This window comes from Populus trichocarpa, chromosome 6 (genome assembly GCF_000002775.5).
Source record: "Populus trichocarpa isolate Nisqually-1 chromosome 6, P.trichocarpa_v4.1, whole genome shotgun sequence".
NCBI lineage: Eukaryota > Viridiplantae > Streptophyta > Magnoliopsida > Malpighiales > Salicaceae > Populus > Populus trichocarpa.
This window is the reverse complement of record NC_037290.2, coordinates 25976757-25994904: the sequence shown is the minus strand read 5'-3', so window position 1 is coordinate 25994904 and position 18148 is coordinate 25976757. Positions and strand designations below refer to the sequence as shown.

Sequence of the window (18148 nt, the reverse complement as noted above, 5' to 3'; positions counted from 1 at the left end):
TGTTATTATTGTCTTAACCTTTTCATAACTTTCATGAAAGAATTTTCAGTGGGATCCATGTACAATCGTGGGATGAATTAATTAACCAAACATTTTCAAAACTATAATTAGAATAAAATGTAGTTTTAATCAGATTTCACCACTATCTTATTGCTATGCATCCTTTTCTGTTCATGATTATGTCATGGTGTTCATTCTTTTTATCCTCCCTGATGTCCAGCCAGGTAAGATATGATACAAAAAACTGGGATCGTCTTCCTTGCTTTTCTGCAGAAAGAGGATGAATTGCTGGGTTTTAAATTTAGAGAGAAAAAATAATATTTTCTTACCCTGAGATCTAAATTGATGTAAATTTTATTAGCTCAAAAACCACCAGAAGATAAATCAAAACTGAAGCTAGCAAGAGGTTTGCTCTCTCTGTGGTCTCAGGTTCGAGCCCTGTGGTTGCTTATATGATGGCCACTAGAGGCTTACATGGTCGTTAACTTCAGGGCTCGTGAGATTAGTCGAGGTGCGCGCAAGCTGGTCCGGACACCCACGTTAAACTAAAAAAAAAAAAAACTGAAGCTAGCAATCTAATTAAATTTATGAAAATAAAATAAAATCGTGTTACCATAAATGAACTAATTTCCATTTTCGCTACAATCCATAAAAATCTTAGTTATTAATCTTGTCGGGCTTGACGAGTTGATTTGAAAAACTTGGAGTCTAATTTGAGTTAGATTTATAGTCGAATCAAACCAGAAATTAACTCAGTTCGCTCAACTCAAACAAGTTTTTAATGATTTATTTGACTTAATTAAACTCGATCCAAACTTGATTGGGTAAGTCTTATAAAATAATAAAAAAATATCATTTTAATAAAAATAATTAATTTAAATTAACTTGATGACTCGTGGATTGATCTAATAACTCAATAATCTAGGCCTTGTGTTTTTTAAAACAAGATTTATTATGTTTATTAAATTCTAAACTTTAAATTTTAATTAATAGTGGGATTTGATTTAACAATTTTTTTAAAAAAAGTATTTGAATTAAAATGGAAATAAAAATTTAATACATGCTCTATTTCTCTCTTTTAAAAGATTATACTAGACTTAAAGAGTAGAGTCACACGGATTCACGTTGGGTTATTATGACTTCATATTGTATTGGAGCTTGGATTATCGTATATTCCATGTAAATATAAACTAGATGAGTTATGACAGTTGTAGTCAATTTATAGGTTTTGAAGTTTTTTTTCTTGCCAAAAAAAGAAATTTGACTATTATTATAAAATAAAATAATTATGAAACTATATTTTTTTATTAGCAATAGAATACAAATATTAATAGAGAGTAGAAATGAAAAAAAAAAAGATTAATTATTTGCTTTTTATTTATTTTACAAATAAGAATTGTGAAGAGAAGATAACATTAAAAAACTCAGTGGTATTTCTTATTTGTTGCATTAGGAAACCTAGGATTCTATAAACTCTAGGTTTAATATCTTTTATCCATGGATCGGAGTTGATTTAGTCTAAGAATTTCACGCTATTAAAATATAGCATAATTCATATATTTGGATGTATATACAGACATATGTAAGCAGGGACTAAGACTACAACTTTTTTTTCATGAGGGCCAAAACTTAAATTTTACTAATTTTAGCTCAAATGTAAAATTAATCCTTTTATTAGGGACATAATATATATATATATATATTTTGCAGGGCAGCCTCCCTGTATGTTAGAGTATAACATGTTAATCTTAAGGGGTATAACTTAACTGGTCAGATCCTGGATTTGCTTCTTAGAGATCACTAGTTTGAGTGCCATAAATCTCATGGCCATTCAAGGCTTACCTAATTGTTAACTTCAGGGTTTCAGGGGATTAGTCGAGGTGCGCGTAAGTTGGTCTGAACACCAACAATTAAAAAAAAATAATATAACGTGTTTAAACTTTTTATTTTTAAGAAAAAAAACCTAATTTTATAACCCAAAATTATTCACCAAATTTAAATATACATATAGTTTGTTTGTTTTTGTGTTTGAAAAATGTTTTTGAAAAAAATTAATTTTTTTAATTTCAAATTAATTTTTTTAATATTTTTAAATCGTTTTTACATGTTACATGTTAAAATTAAAAATATTTTTAAACAAAAACACTCTTTTATAGAAGAATTACTGATACACTGCTGAGCAATCCATAAGGAGATGCGGTGAGGCTCATTGGCGGGGATTGGATAAGAATCTGGAAAGATACTTAGAGACAAAAACAAGGCCACGAGCACTGGTGGGCGTAAGGCAGCCATAAGTCTTTCTTTTATTCTGTCAGAGTCAATAATGTTACTTTGAAGTCAAGCACTTGCTGTCAATTATAGAAGCCCAATCCATGCACGAAATCATCCCCATCTACAACTATGAATCATCATTCAGCCTGCCTCTCGTTTTTAACATCTCCACCTGCAACAATGCTCTGCAAGACATCTATGAATGGTAACCCGTCGATCGTAAGGTTAATCAGGTTAATTATTTTTATTAAAATAATATTGTTTTGTTCTTCAAGAAATCTTTTAAGCTGATATAATTGGATTTAGTTGGGTCAAATGGATTCCTAAAAGCTTCGAGTTTTACAAAATTAGTATTATTATTTATTTAACTTAAAATTTAATTTAAATTAAACTCTAGAATCATTTATATTCTATATCAATCTGTCAAGTCAGACTGAATTTAATAACCATATATGACTCAGTAAGATACATTTCTCGGATGAATTCAACCTTTTTTTTCTTCATGAGGAGGCGTCGAAGGGTCGAAGTTATCCATAGTCCAGAGACTCAAATGACTTTGCTCGTCAAATATAATTTCATTATGCAAGAATACCCGGTGGTGCCTTGTTGATTCAAATTCAAACATGATATATTTTCTATTATAGTTTTATTCTCTTCATTTCATTAGAAAAAAATTAATATAATAATTTCTGAAGATAATTACTTTTAAATTAAATAACAAGCAATTTTTAGAACCCAAAAATTAATGCCTGGTGAGTATGAGTTCTTAGGAATCATCTTGAGGAATATATTTGTGTATTTATTGTGTATTATTAATGAGCTTATAGTAAGGTGGCCCGCGCGTAGAGTCTATAGTCCATGCCAGTTGTGATCTATAACTTGGAGAAATGTTCTAGCTAAAAATTCTTTTAGCTTCCTTTCTTGACTTCATAGGTTTGAACTTTGAAGCCGATATTTAAAGAAATTTATTTTTCTGAATGCATCACATTAATTTGAAAGACGTGTTCTTAAAAAAAAAAAAAAAAGTCTAGATTGAAGGAAAAGTTAGCTTGGAAGTATCTTTTAAGAGCAATGTACTTGTAATTCTCTCTTGAAAGGCTTGGTTCAATGGTCAAGGAATATCATTTTCCAAGCACTTCATTGAGTGAGGATGGATTACCTTTCATTAATTATTCATAAATTTCAAAAAATCTCACCATCATATATATTACCTAGATTGTTAGTTTTTATCATGTAAAAAAACTTTCTCGACCCGAGTTTTTTTAAACCGCAACCATAAAAACTATCATAATTACGGGCCAAAACTAACGCATCCATTGGCAAACATCATCTCATGAAAAATGCGAGCAAAGTAGGCAAAGTTTGATGAGCTGAAACAATCATGGGTGCCCACAATTCTGTGGTCAATAATATACAGCTTATACGCGTATGTGATAGAGTCTTAATGGGGGCAAGATGTCATGGCTACAGTCATGGAAAGCAATATGTTCCACTAGTCGGCCACCTCGTCATTGCTTGCTTCTTTCTTTTTGTCTTTTTTGAAGCATAATACTTATGCTACGGCTCAAGAACGACCCTAGGATTTTGTCACTTGCTTCTGTTTTTTGCCGTGGCAGGCGGTGTATCTCAGCACTAGCCAGTCAGTCTACTGGTCCTACCCACTTAGTACTAGACTTTCTAGATTTAGGAAGTCTTTCAAAACATATTTGGATGCAAGATGATTCGGAATATATATATATAATTTTAATACGGGAATGTTAATAGTTCTTAAGATGGGCTCCAAATTTGATCTGGTTTAGTGCTGGAGTTAACTTAGATTTATCTTTTTTGTTTGGAATGATTTTTAATTTTTTTTAAATAAAAAGTTTCTTAGTTTTGATTTAGTTGGATTTAAAATGAGTCATATCAAGTCAATTAAGTCAACTAAGGTTGTAAATTAACTTGTTGAATCATCCGAGTTTGGTGAAGTCAATAAAAACAATTCAAAATAAAACTTAGCCTGAATTAATTTTCAAATCAATTTAATAACTATAAATTAAGTATTACCAAACACATAATTCTAACTCCCATGATGAATCGTCATCGAAGCCAACTGGTCAACGTGCTAATCTTTTGGCAGCATTTTGATAGCCTGAACGAGAAGCAGATAAATTTGAATTAGGATCCTTCCTAAGTCGTAAAAAGGGCAACTCAGTTAAGCCTGCACTGGCTGCACGATGATGTCTGAATATTGCTGTTAATCACTATATGACTAAAATGGAACTTGGAAAGGAAGAGAGCACCTTTCATCAATCCTAACTCAATCCACGGAGCAATAATAGCACAACAATGTCAATGAACATTTTGTTAAGATATTATCCTGTTTTTGGAAATTAATTACTCCTATTTAAATTGCATTTTATCAATATTACATGATATAAAAGACATTCATATGTTTGATTGAAGGAACAAAAACAACGAAAATATAAAATAATTTTTTTATAATAGTTTTACGATAAATTTTTTTCTTTTAAAAATAAAAAGAATAGGAGAGTAGTCTCCTAGCCTCTTCTATCCATGTATTTTTTTTTATCTCAAGATAATAATGTTAACCAAACACTATTTAAAATACATGACATTATATTAGTTAAATTATGGCTCTTAAATTCAAAGAAATAGATTAAGCTTTCTTTAGGGCCACAACCCCTACATCTTTACACATTAGTAGCTTAGTGACTCTAGATCTTTTAATCTTCATTGCGTTAAACACCGATATTTTCCTTTAATTGTTTTAATCATATTAGATTTAAACTTCAGATAATAAATAATTATAGAAGAGCAAGCACAAGTTTATTAGCCTGATTGATGTTAGTTGCTACTATATATTATAAGTGATCAAAATGTGCATGTCACAAATTAACTAACCATTTGATGTTTGGTGATTAATCTCAACCACTACTAGAGAATTGAAGGGAAAAAAACAATGAAAATGTAAATGAAGAATATTCTATCATGGTTTATGGATGAAATTTATGACAACAAATTTCATCCAGTAATTCTAGATGGAAAAAGTAATGGAATAAAAACAATTTTATCAACAATTCTATTGATATTGTTGACGTGCCAAATTGCTAACAAAAATCTCATTGATATTTTTAAAAGAAATTAAAGCCCGACAATCATCTCATCTTCTCATTTCATCTCTTCTTTCATTTGAAAACACAACAAACGTCTCCTCTTTCTTTAAAAAAAAAAAAAAAACAGATTGCCACCCCTTATAAATCCGACCACCACAACTTGCTGATGTTAATGCAACATCTCTCCAATAGCGTAATCTTTCCTCTCTTGGTTTCATTTCTGGTCAAGCTTCACCACCAAGCAAGCAAACCCACCCATCTATGTTTCAAGTTAATTTATTAAAATTTGTTTATAGTTTTTGTTGTTATCCATTTTTGACCTCATAAAAAATAAAATAAAAATTCCAAATTACAAGAGGATACACATGAAGAAAGCCTAAAAGATTTTCAAAATCGGTGGTGAAGGACCAAAATGACATGTGGACAAGTTGGAGGACTAGAATTTTCAAGATTGGCAAAATTGACGACCCAATTCTGATTGATAAAAGACCCATTAAGTGATTTTTTTTATTTGGGGTAAAGAAAAACAAATCTGGATGATCAAAGACTTAATGAGGGAAATCAATTTCTTGGAGTCAATTTGGGTCTTAATTGGAAGAAATTAAAGCTTGGGGACTAGAGTTGGACTTTGAAAAGTTTAATTGGTCAAATCAAAAGCTTAATTATAAGAAAATAGCCAATTGGAGGTTTGATTGAAGAAATTCAAAACCAAGGATCAAATCATAAAAGGCGAGAGACTTCAAGGGTTGAAATTGACCAAATCAGGGGCTAAATTGAAAAAAATTAAGAGCTTGATGGTCAATTAAGGGTCTAAATGCACATATTAGAAACCAAGGACCAAAATGAAAATGACGCTAAACTTTGAGGTTGATGATTGAGTTTGGTAGAGATGAAATTGCATGAAATTAAGAGTTTGAGATGTAATAGTGGGTTCAATTAAAAACAATTGAAAGAATATGGATTAATGAAATCTAATCAGATCCCAAATTAAAAATCCTAATTTCTAGGGGTTTAACCTAGATGACGCGTCGTTCACCCACTGTTCATCTCCTTCCTTTGTAATTTTGGGTGTCAGTTCGGCACCTTTTGAGAGCTCGTTGTGGAGTTCTAAACCTTCAAATGACACGATACTTTTTGCAAATGGAAGAAGAACATCCTCTTTACAACCCTATTGCTTTTGTTGGTTATATCAAATTTGATCCTCAAACTTTTGATTGCTATATATTTTATTTTGAATCTTTTTTTTTTCAATTTGATCCCTTAGAATTTGATTTTTTTTTTCAACTTTGGTCCTCGTTTTTTTAATTGCTATTTGTTTTTCTCTTATCCTTTTTTTAATCGAAATTTTTTATCTATCATATTTGGTTCTTATTCTTTTGATTGCTATTTATTTTATTTGAAATAATTTATGAAATTGTAATTATTATTTTTTTAATTTCATCATCTGTTAACTCTTTTATCTGTCAGATTTGGTCTTCATTATTTTGATTATTATTTATTTTTTATATATTTTTTCAATTTCATTCTTATTCAACCTTTTAATTTCTAAGATATGTTTCTCATTCTTTTAACAAACTTAAAATAAAATAAAATATTAATAAGTTATTTTCAAGACATAGTCAAACACTGCAAAGTGTTTTTCAACTTATTTTTTATGACACTACCAAATATCATAAAATAATTTACTTTTCAAAGAAATTATTTTGCAAAAGAAAACTACTTTCAAACAAATAAATATGGCCTAAAAATAAAGAAGATTCCATGAATAAGGGTCCAATTGCTAAATGATAGACTTCAAGGTGGAAATGAAAGATAACCATTTTAGTCGAGAAAACGATACTGTTTCTAAATCCACTGTTCATCCATTTCTTCCTCATCTTAGGAAAGACCGATTCAACAAAAAAAAACTGCACCAAATCTGATCCAAATCGTGGATCAAATTCATCCCCTACTAAACCTACTAGCTGCCTCAGTATCCCTCACCCACACGATGCTTCTCCAAACACCAGGATGGGTTGTCACCAACAATCCTGCAATGGCAGGACTGTTGGTCCCTTGTTTTCCTCAAACACGGATGAACAAGCCATGCTTATCCCCATTCCCAGGATCATTATCCTGGGAAGATAAGAAGAACAGCCAGGGCATTCTCTCGCCCTATAAAAGCCAGAGAAAGGCCACTAACCAAGGGGGACCGCGGGATACAGAGGATGACGAACAAAAAACATAGAGAGAGGGGGGGGGAACCAAAGGCATTTTTGGCTTTCCTTTAGAACTCCAGCAATGGAACTTCGGCTTTCCCTCATAGCAGGTTGTTGATCCAACCAACCAAAGAAAAAAAAAACATAGAGATAAAAAAAACTAGATTGGGCCAGAAAGGGTGATATAGAGAGAGAAAAAAGAACAAAAGAAATAACAACACACATAAGAAAGAAAGAGAGAGAAAAAGAGGAGGGCCATCGCAGAAGCGCCACCCGATTAGCTAGAGACCACCACCTCGTGTCTTCGTCTCCAGCAGGAGCTCACCAAGTAAGTTCTTCTCTTTTTCATGTTTTGCCATTTTAATTACCTCCTCACCGTGTAAAACGTGAATTAATTCATGTGTACTCGTGATTGATGACTTGGTCACTGAGCTGAGCCAATGACTCGGCTGGGCCGGCTAGATCTAGTTTTTTTTTCAAACTTATATTATATATATACGTAACTCAATGCTCTCCAAATTACATATAAAAATGCAAAGTGTCTATAAAACTCTAAATTCTCTACAATAGTACTAGTGTTTTCAACCTCACAATTTCTCAATCCGAGTCTGGTTGAATCTCCCAGAGATAGCAGCTGCCAGTGCAGCTGTAAAATTTGGATCCCTTGTCAAAGAAGAAGCCATTTGTTGGACCAAAACTTTCTGAACTTCTGGCACTTGAAGGTTTTCTTGAACAGTCTTTTTAGCACTGTCAACGTGCATTCCACTTTGGATCAAATCAAGGGTCACAGTGGGAACTGAAGTTCTGATGGATGATGGACTGGGAACTGGACCAAAACTAGAACTTTGGCTTGAACCTAATGATAGTTCAGGTTGAGAATGGCTAGCATGGTTGTGCTCTCCTTCATAAGTTGCTACCAAAATTGAAGGGTTTTCAGCACTTTTTTGGACCTAAATAAAACCAAGTAAAATCTCTCATAAGAAATCTGAAATATCCCTCTAATCATAAGCAATAATCATAAGAACTGGGGTGATTTTAATTACCTTCTTCTTGACAGGGCAACTTGGCGCAAATGAGCACTTAAAGTACGCCCTAGGAGAAGGATTGTCTCTGGTAACCTTTTGACCATATTTTCTCCATTGATAGCCATCCCTCACAACCTAAGAACACAAAACAAGTTTATTCATATTAGAAAGAAGGCTAATTAACCATTACTAACAAAATTTTATGCATAATCAATCACATCACAAGCAAGTAATTAAAATGTTAATCAAGGAACTTACCAAGCTTGTATCGGATGCATTAGTCGGAAAATAAGCCCTTGAAATCTTTGTCTTCAGATTCTCCTGTGGCCTTTTACTTGAGTCTTCATCACTAGAACTACTTTCTGTGTTTCCTCCATTAATTGCATTAATCAAGTTGCTATAATCTTCACTCTCTGCCTTTCTCTTCATTGATATTACTGGTGTAGTCATGAGTTCTTTTTCTGAATTCTTGCTCGTCAAATCAGCTAAATGTTTTTGCAAAGTCAGGTATTTTTCGCATACAACACCAAGCACTTCTGTTAACTTCTGGTTCTCACTATTCACCCTATTTAACTCTTCAACAAGAGCACTAACACCAGCCTGTGAACAATCATCAAGTTTCTGATTCAATACTTGGAGAAGACAAGACCAGACAATAAATAGCTGATCATCACCCTTCACAGGATATAAAATAATAGAAACTGACCTCTTTTTTAACTTGTAATTTCTGTTCAACCCTAGTTGAATATCCCTCAAACTCTTTGCTCTCCTGATTCAAAAGAAAGTAAAAAATTCTTTTAGTTTGAGAATTCTAGAAACCAAGAAAAGAAAAGGGAAAGATCGAAGAACCGAAAGCTGATGCGAGGATATCCGAAATGAAGAAGAAGAAGAACTTACTTGAGCTTGAGTTTCATTGACATGCTTGAAGGGATTGATGTTGAGATCAAGAGAAGTGTTCACCCATGATGAATCCATTGATGAGTTCCTAAATCTCTTTCTTGAAGAAGCTACCTATAAACTTAACACAGGAAAAAAAGAAGAAGATTCGAGACAAATAATAATCAGGTACCTAGCAAGAGATTATCACTATGGTCTGAAGTTGGTCAAGTGAATGGGAGAAACACACAAGAATGCTTCAGTATTTATAGAAAAAAAGATTAGCCTGTCAATCAACAATGGCGCTTGGTTTGTAAGGAAAGCCCCAGGAAATAACAAGGAGTCGACATCAAGTTGGAATTATAAGAATCTTAAGGTGTCCACATTCATCTATATAAAATAAAGAGAAAAAAAAAAAGAAAAGAAAAAAGGGAAAGAGCACAAGAAAGTCATGGTTCACGTCCTTACAAGTTGAATAAATATTTTCAAATTCTTATGGAGCATGTCAAGGTCAAGGACTATGGCTCCAGTAATGGATTGAATTATTAAGGTTAATTAGAAATTTTTAAACAAGATCAAGAAGCTTCATGGTGTGTTGACCAGTGAATTATCTCGTAGACTTCGAGCCCCGTGTCGCTAACCTTCCATGTTCTTTCATTTCCTAACAAGTTAATGGCAATGAATACTTAAAGGAAATGGTTTTCTCTTGTCGTGACATTAAAAAAGAAAGTCTTGAGTTGATCCCAAGTTCACTCTATAATAATACAAGAACTAAGAGATGATGCGAAGTGATAATTACAAGACCAATTGGCACCTGTCCAATGGGATGATTGAGAGTTGATGATGTCTCGATTCCAACTATACAATATTCTTAAAATATTAATTTTGGAAAAAAACAAGTCCTTAAAATATAAATATGCATAATGCCTTCGCCGTTAGTTTTTAGAAACCAGTTGCTTAAATCTTAGTGTGCTATCATTAGTTTCTCGTGATTGTTTATTATTAATCCCTTCAAACTATATATATATATATATATATATATATATATATATATATATATATATATATATATATATATATATAAAAGCTTTTTAGGCAACCAAAAAGTATATTACTTTTTTATTTTAAAAGTGGAGTTTTTGGTCAACCTAAATGAATTGATCTCGATCAAGTTATTAATTTTTTTAAAAAATTTAAAATGATATAACTTTTAAAAAAACAAGGTTTTTTTTATTGACCTAGCTCGTGCCAAGCCCCTGATCAATAGGAACCTGTAACCAAGTAAACCATTAAAATGGAAAATTATAATGTGCTTAAACTAATTTGAAATTACCTTAAGGAGAGCCATTAGAGTGCAAGATAATGTTCATTTCTGTTCTTGGGTCTTGTTTATGTTTGGACTCAAAAAGCAGAAGTTAAGCGGACGCGGGTTTGAAATGTTTGATGTGCCAACTTGCAACTAATTTCGAAGACTTTTTGTTTGCTTTTATTGGGGCAGATTCCCAGTCTGGCACTCTTTTAGAATTTACCCGCAGAAAGTTCTTCTTCTTCTAGCAATGGCAACCTCGACGATTTCCATATTATTACCGTTATTTTAAAACTTAGTATTCATCTAACTGGTTTAAGATTTGTACCGGTCCTAATTACAAAAAAAAAAAAAAAAAACTTAGTTAAAAACCTAGATTGATCAATTATTCAATTGACCTGGCCCATACCCAGTCAAAAACCGGCCATGAAATCATTGATCTTTCTTTAAATTTTTTTTTTTTGTTAAAATGATATCATTCTCATTAGTTTTAGAATTTTTTTATTGATTTTTTCTACCTATAACCCGGGTTTTGCTTTGATTTGTGTTTTAAAAACCATAGTTATTTTCTTGAAGAAACCCACAAAGGACAAGGATACAACTACGATCTAGTTTTTTATGAAGATTTATTTGTGAGAAAAATCATGTTTAAAAATAAAAATATTGTAAGAAGAGTAACTTAACAATCCACACGCTTAACTACTTTAAATATTTTTGTAAAACTCTATTATAAAAGAACTTAATAATAAACAGAAAAAAAAAACACCTTGCTGATTAAGCATGTAAAATTAGTTTTCATCGCCTGTAAAACCCTCTAAACCACCTGAAAGAACATCAATTTGTTTGGGATTTCATTTTTTTTATATAGGATATGATTTGAGATTTAAGAAGTGAATAAAGATTTAATTCAATCTTAATTAGCTATGAAAAAAGAATAACATAGTATAATATAGGAATTAACTTTAGCCTTTTCTAAAGAAGGGATAAATGAAATTCTTGAGATGTTGATTTCGATGAGGAAATTCTGTTGAAAGTAAAAAGATTCAACAAAGTTGCATGCTAGCTAGTTAAGATAAAACTTTTAAGAAAATATATAAAAGTAGGAAAATAAATAAAAATTAATTAACCCAAAAGAGTATCATCCAACATATTCAACGCCAGGAAGCAATTATTAATTAATTCTTGATGCTGGGCTATATATAAAGATAAATAACAAAAAGCCTTTTTATTAATTTTATATTTATATTTTATAAATAGGTCTTGACTCCTAATTAGCCCTTGACCTTGACCAATTGACCTTATCTGTGTAAATTGAACCAATGAGTGATGAACAGGTGGAGATTAAATATCAGAAGAAATTAAACCAAAAAACCAACCAATGTGTTTATATCGGACAAAAAGAAGAAAAAAAACATATAAATGAAGTTTAAAAACTAATTTAAAATCTTAAATCTTAAGGATAAATAATAATAAACTTATCCAAATATCATGTAGATTGTTTTTTTTACTAGAAAAATACTTTTTTTCTTGATAAATTAATTACCAAATAAATATTTTACAATATTAACATATATTCCAAGAAATCATCATTAATTTCCATCCAAACGAGCTAGAATTCCACTACGTATTCTAGATATATTTTTCCCAATACTTTTCCTTGAGCCCTAAATTTCCACGCATCCAAGAATTTGGGGTGCCAAAGAACAGTCTACCTAATTAATTAATAATTGCCACACTTCAATTAATTATATATACATCATGGCAATTGAATATTAAACTTGTGCCGCCTGACTCCCATATGAAACGACTTGCACAATTTGGGTGATTTCAAGGAAGAGTTCAACATATTGCATTTTCACACAACCGACTCTGCAAATGCCTTGAAAGAATTGGAAGGAAATTAAAGGTATACGGCTCACCCACGTTACATACACAACAAGAAACCCAGCAACTACCAGCCAGCTTAAATGGTTGACCCCAAATTCATTCCGATGAAGACAATGTGAACATGGCTGCAGCCACATAGAATATGTTTTGTATCATTAAATGATTTTGAGAGAAGACTGGCTTATAAACCCGCGCTATAAATACCGCGGGTTAGATAAAAAAAAATCAAGAAAAAAAATAAATATGTCCTTCTAGAGGCTAAGTTCATGAAGAAATTGAAGGGGGTGATAAATATATAAAGCAAAACTTAATTCACTCTATCTTGACTGATCAATCGTCGGAGAGAATGTGACCTAGCTAGACGACGTCGGCCTCTAGGGACAGTGTAAATGGGTCATAAGTTCACAGGAGATTTGGCCAAGGTTCCGTAGGGGATCATACTTTCTTTTTTTCTTGTGTTAGGAGCCGGCAACACTCAAATTAATTTTAAAATACTTTGAACGATTCATTCACACCTAGGCATTTAGATACATGAACATATATATATTGACATTATATTTATGCTGATGAACACCCAAAAGTAAGTTTCGGAATTCATACATCATCCATCTTATTCTCATAAATTAAGATTAATTAGATTTATAAAGATGATGAATTAAAGACAAAATCTAAAATTTAAAATAAGTTGAGATAATTTCTCGAAGAAAAAGACGAGGGTACTGAAACGATCAAGTCTTCAAAGTTCTTGTACTGTGTACTTCATGTTAAAGTTCTTGTACTGAAACGATCAAGTCTTCAAATTAAGGATTGGGAGGATTTAATCACGAAAAGAAGAACTTTACTTTAATTAATTAATTCGATATTCTAATTCACAGACAGTTTCCTAAAAAGCAAGGTTCCCTCGGTCTAGAAACTTTGTACCGCCATTGTCAAACAAGAGAAAAACCTTTGCCTGCCATCTTTTGTGTTTCCAGGTACTTACAACTCATGTCGTGTTTCATAAGCCTGGCTAATGGCTATAGTTTTGACGGGACGGTCTTCTCAACTAATTTCCATTATAATTTGGGACCAATTAATTATCGTATATATATAATCGATGAAGTAATGATTCCAACGATTTTTCTACAAGGTTGGATCTTCATCTAGTTACTTCACTTGCATCTAGAAGGGGAATTAACCCGATCTGAAGAAGAGAGGAAAATGACTTCTGATCTAACTCTATGTCGGCAAATTATCCACCTACCTCTCTTTTGGCTTGGCTACAAGTAATTATTGTATATGTTTATTAACATGAATCAATTAATCTCCCTGAAATGAAACATTTATAAATTAATGTTCTCCAACAAAGATAATTTGTTGGTTGGTCAAGATATTATTTAAATTTTAAATTGAAGTTGAGATCAGAACAAAAATATTATTTAATAGATGTTATAAGTGTACTTTATCATAAACAAAATTTAGCCTTAATTTCAAAGGGTTGGTTTAGATGATAAAAAAAAAAAAAATTGGTAATTTTATGTTTTTGATGATCTATGGCGCCCAACTTGAGACACTTTTTTTACCTTAATGTATGTTTTTGTTTGTCAGTGTAAAAACTATTAACTTTTGTTGATAATTTAGTCTACATATTTCCATTTGATTTATCCTGTTTACAGAGCTCTAAGCTTTGGTTAGGCTAAATATTTGTGAGTGTAAAATGCTTGGCCTATTAATTGTAATATAATGTGGAAGGATTAAACCTCATTGGGGTGTTCTGGGCCTCCCATAAGAAAAAAATAATAATAGTTGATGCATTATCAAATATAATTGTCACTATTTTTTTAGATTAGTGATGAATTGACAAAAATAATAAAATGCCAAAACTTGAGACTTCACTAGTAATATCCCACATCGACGAGTGAGGATTTAGGGGAGGGTCTTATATAAGCATGCTCACCTTAACTAATAAAACGTGTTTTGGGGTCATACATGGTTGTCAAGAACAAATCTGTGAGGCCCGTGGACTAAAGCGGATAATATCTTACTAGTGGGGTGGGTTGTTACATTAAACCTCCTAAACCATGCATCAATCATATGTTTCCATTCCGAATGTTTGAAAACCTGACTCCATTGAAACAATAAAATTTTCATCGATGATTTCATAGCCGATGTTATGGTTCTGACAACCTCAATGTTTATAAACATGAAATTGCATTCATTAATTGAAATTAATTTTTCAAAAATTATTAAATGTCGATATGAAGAAAAAACAATCCTATATTGAAAGGTCGTTCTTTCACTAAGCCTGGTAGTTTCGAATAAATGAATCTCGTTGTGAAGAGAACCTCTCTCAACATAACGACATCGCATTCGACAAGCCTGCATGGTGAGTGGATGCTTATATCTCAGGTGTTTGTTCTTGGTCGGCACCTAACGACTCATGATCGTTAGAAGCTCTGCTAGAAGAACCAGCAGTGATCATATTCGTACGACGTGCTATTGATTTTTTCCTCGGTATCTACACAAATTAAAGGATTAAGATACCGTAAATCATTCATATTTTAAAAAAAATCAGCAACGCCTCTTTTATATGGGAGACTACCCAAAATTCTTAAACCTAAAAATACACAACAATTTGAATTGAATTGTCACAAATCAGTTGATTTTATTTCAATCTATGTCAATCGAATAATTTCAATTATGTTAATTTAACCAAATTTTCAATTATCTTTGCAATGGTCATTTGCGAAAGGATCATATAAGATTAATATAAACACATTAAAGGATTTATAGTATCAATATTTCACATTAAAAACTATTCATTTATCCCAACTTTTATCTTGCTATTTTCTTTTTTTTTATGATGGCTACTATTTTGTTTATTTTTTAAACTAATTTTTATTTTTCATGAAAATAAAAGCTGTGTGTTCACACCAACAAATCAACTAGCTAACCATATTAATAGGAGAAAGTTAAAAAAAAAACTCTAACAATCATTAAATAACAAAAAATTAAAAAAATTCCACTAATCTATATACAATCATTAAAAAATTAAAAAATTCCAACAATCTATATACAATCATTAAAGAATATAAAAATTTCCAATAAAATTTATACAATTATTAATAACATAAAATAAAAAAATAAAAAATTTCCATCAACATTTATGCAATTAGTTATAACAAAAAGATTTTAAAAATTGCCATCAATATTTATACAATTATTTATTAAAAAAATTAAAAAAATAAAAAATTCTCAATAACATTTATATAATTATTAATAATGGATAAATATAAAAAATGAAAAAAAACACAAAAAAGAAGAAGAAGAAGAAAAGAAGAATATTATGTTAATGTTGAGTTTTCTTGAGCCTGGGAAGAGAAAAAAATCTAAACAAATCATTAAATAAATAGAGAAGAAAAAAAAAGAAGAGAGGAGAATACATATCTATGTGTGGAGAAGAAAAGAAGAAAAGATAATGAGTTAAGGATAGAAGGAGAGAGAGAAGAGAAAGAAAGATGAAGATTTAAGAGGAGGAGGAGAGAAGAAGCTACAGAGGGAGAGAAAGAGAAATGTGCCCATCTGATCTAATGTTAGGGATTCTGGTATTTTAATTCGAGGGTTTTTTACTGACGATTTTATCGATGAACAATTACATTTCAATATTTGTAATTTTTCTATTGGTGTATCCGTCTGTAAAGTCTAATTAAAATTTTCAATTTAATCAAAAATTTTCATAAATCCGCCAGCTATCACTGACTACTTTTTCGTCCATCGGTGATTCTGTATGTACTGGTCAATAATAAACAATGTAAGTGAGAAGTGAACAATACCTTATCCCTCAAGAAAATACTAATGTACATTAATCATCGATGATTTTGTATGCACTGAATAATAATAAATAGTACAAGTGATGAGTGAACAATACCTTAGCTCTTGAAAAAATACCGATGGATATTAACTATCGATGATCCTATATGTATTGAACACAATTAATAGGCCAGTGAGAAGGGAACAGTTCTGATGCTCTATAAAATAAATTGACAGACTTAATTCATCGGTGTATCTATTTGTATTTTACAGGTCCGTCAGTATTTCTATCGATGCAAAACAATTTCTGTTGTCAAATTATATATGTATTCCTTATGTATCCATCCTGCAAATACTTAAAATCATAGCAGAACACACATCATAATAACACCAACTCTGTGTATAATAATAAAATCACATGAATGGAGGAAGAAAAAGAAATGAGAGAGGGAGAGAGGAGGATCGCTCATCAGGTCATAAATTAAATATTACAGATGGATTTACCAACTGATCTGATTTAAATTCATCGGTAATTATATCTATAAAAATAACATGTCATTATACTTTTTTGCTTTTTAATATTTCTGTCGGTATAACCGTTTGTATTTGTCAATTTTCTAGTAGTGTTGTATTTTATGGCGCTTAAGAAGTAACTAGAGATTTTCTATTAGTTACTCTATACGCTCACTTAAAATAAATAGGTAAATACAAGTATGAGAGAGAAATCATAAATAAAAATATTCTTATCACATTTGGTGGGTCATGAATTTTACTTTCTCTCTTCATTTTATATATTTTTTTTTTCTTTAAAGTGGTCATTATACATCATAAAGTTTTCCATAAGGTTTGAAGGCAAGCTCATGTGAAAAAGATTTATTATATGGTTGAATGTTAGAAAATAAATATAAAATTAATTTTAAAATTTTATCTAATAATTCAAACTTTCATATTGAAATGGTTGAATAGCACCTTTTACAATTTTGATTTTTAGATTGTGATTTGACAGTGTTTAGACTTTGAATACATATGCATATGCATATGGTTAAATATTCCTAAGAAAGTACAAAGATTCAAAGGATTCATCTAAGTGGTTAAGAATGGGTTTTTTTCTTAATTAACTTTGTAGGTTTAAACTTTAAGATCAAAATTCAAAAATAATTTATTAATTTTTTTAAAATATTAAAAGCTAATTTAATGGACGTGCTTTCTTCTAGATATTTTTTAAAATTTCTTTCAACAATTCAAACTTTCAGATTGAAATTGTTGAGTAATACCTTGTTAAAATTTTGATTTGTAGACTGTTTTTTTATTATATAATAATTAAATGTATCAATCAAAAGGTAATCATTCATATTGTGATTCTTATCATATTTGATGGGTCATGAATTTTACTTTCTCTCTTCTTTTTATATATATTTTTTTCTTTAAAGTGGTCATTGTACATCATAAAGTTTTCTGTAAGGTTTGATGACAAGCTTGCGTGAAAAACATTTATTATATGGTTGAATGTTAGAAAATAAATATAAAATTAATTTTAAAATTTTATCTAATAATTCAAACTTTCATATTGAAATGGATGAATAACACCTTGTTACAATTTTGATTTTTAGATTGTAATTTGACAGTGTTTAGACTTTGAATACATATGCATATGCATGTGCATATTGTTAAATATTCCTA

The 18148-nt window shown here is 30.8% G+C and overlaps 1 protein-coding gene across 1 annotated transcript; it reads right to left on the bottom strand.

Annotated features, from left to right (window-relative positions):
- Nucleotides 1–7750: 7750 nt before the first annotated feature.
- LOC7489150 (probable WRKY transcription factor 40) lies at nt 7751–9895 on the bottom strand. The gene is made up of 5 exons (XM_002308668.3): nt 9508–9895; nt 9317–9379; nt 8869–9210; nt 8629–8745; nt 7751–8535 (listed from the first exon to the last, which is right to left on the bottom strand). The coding sequence occupies exons 1-5, from the start codon at nt 9583–9585 to the stop codon at nt 8173–8175; spliced, it is 963 nt and encodes a 320-aa protein (XP_002308704.1). The 5' UTR covers nt 9586–9895; the 3' UTR covers nt 7751–8172.
- Between the last annotated feature and the right edge of the window lie 8253 nt (nt 9896–18148).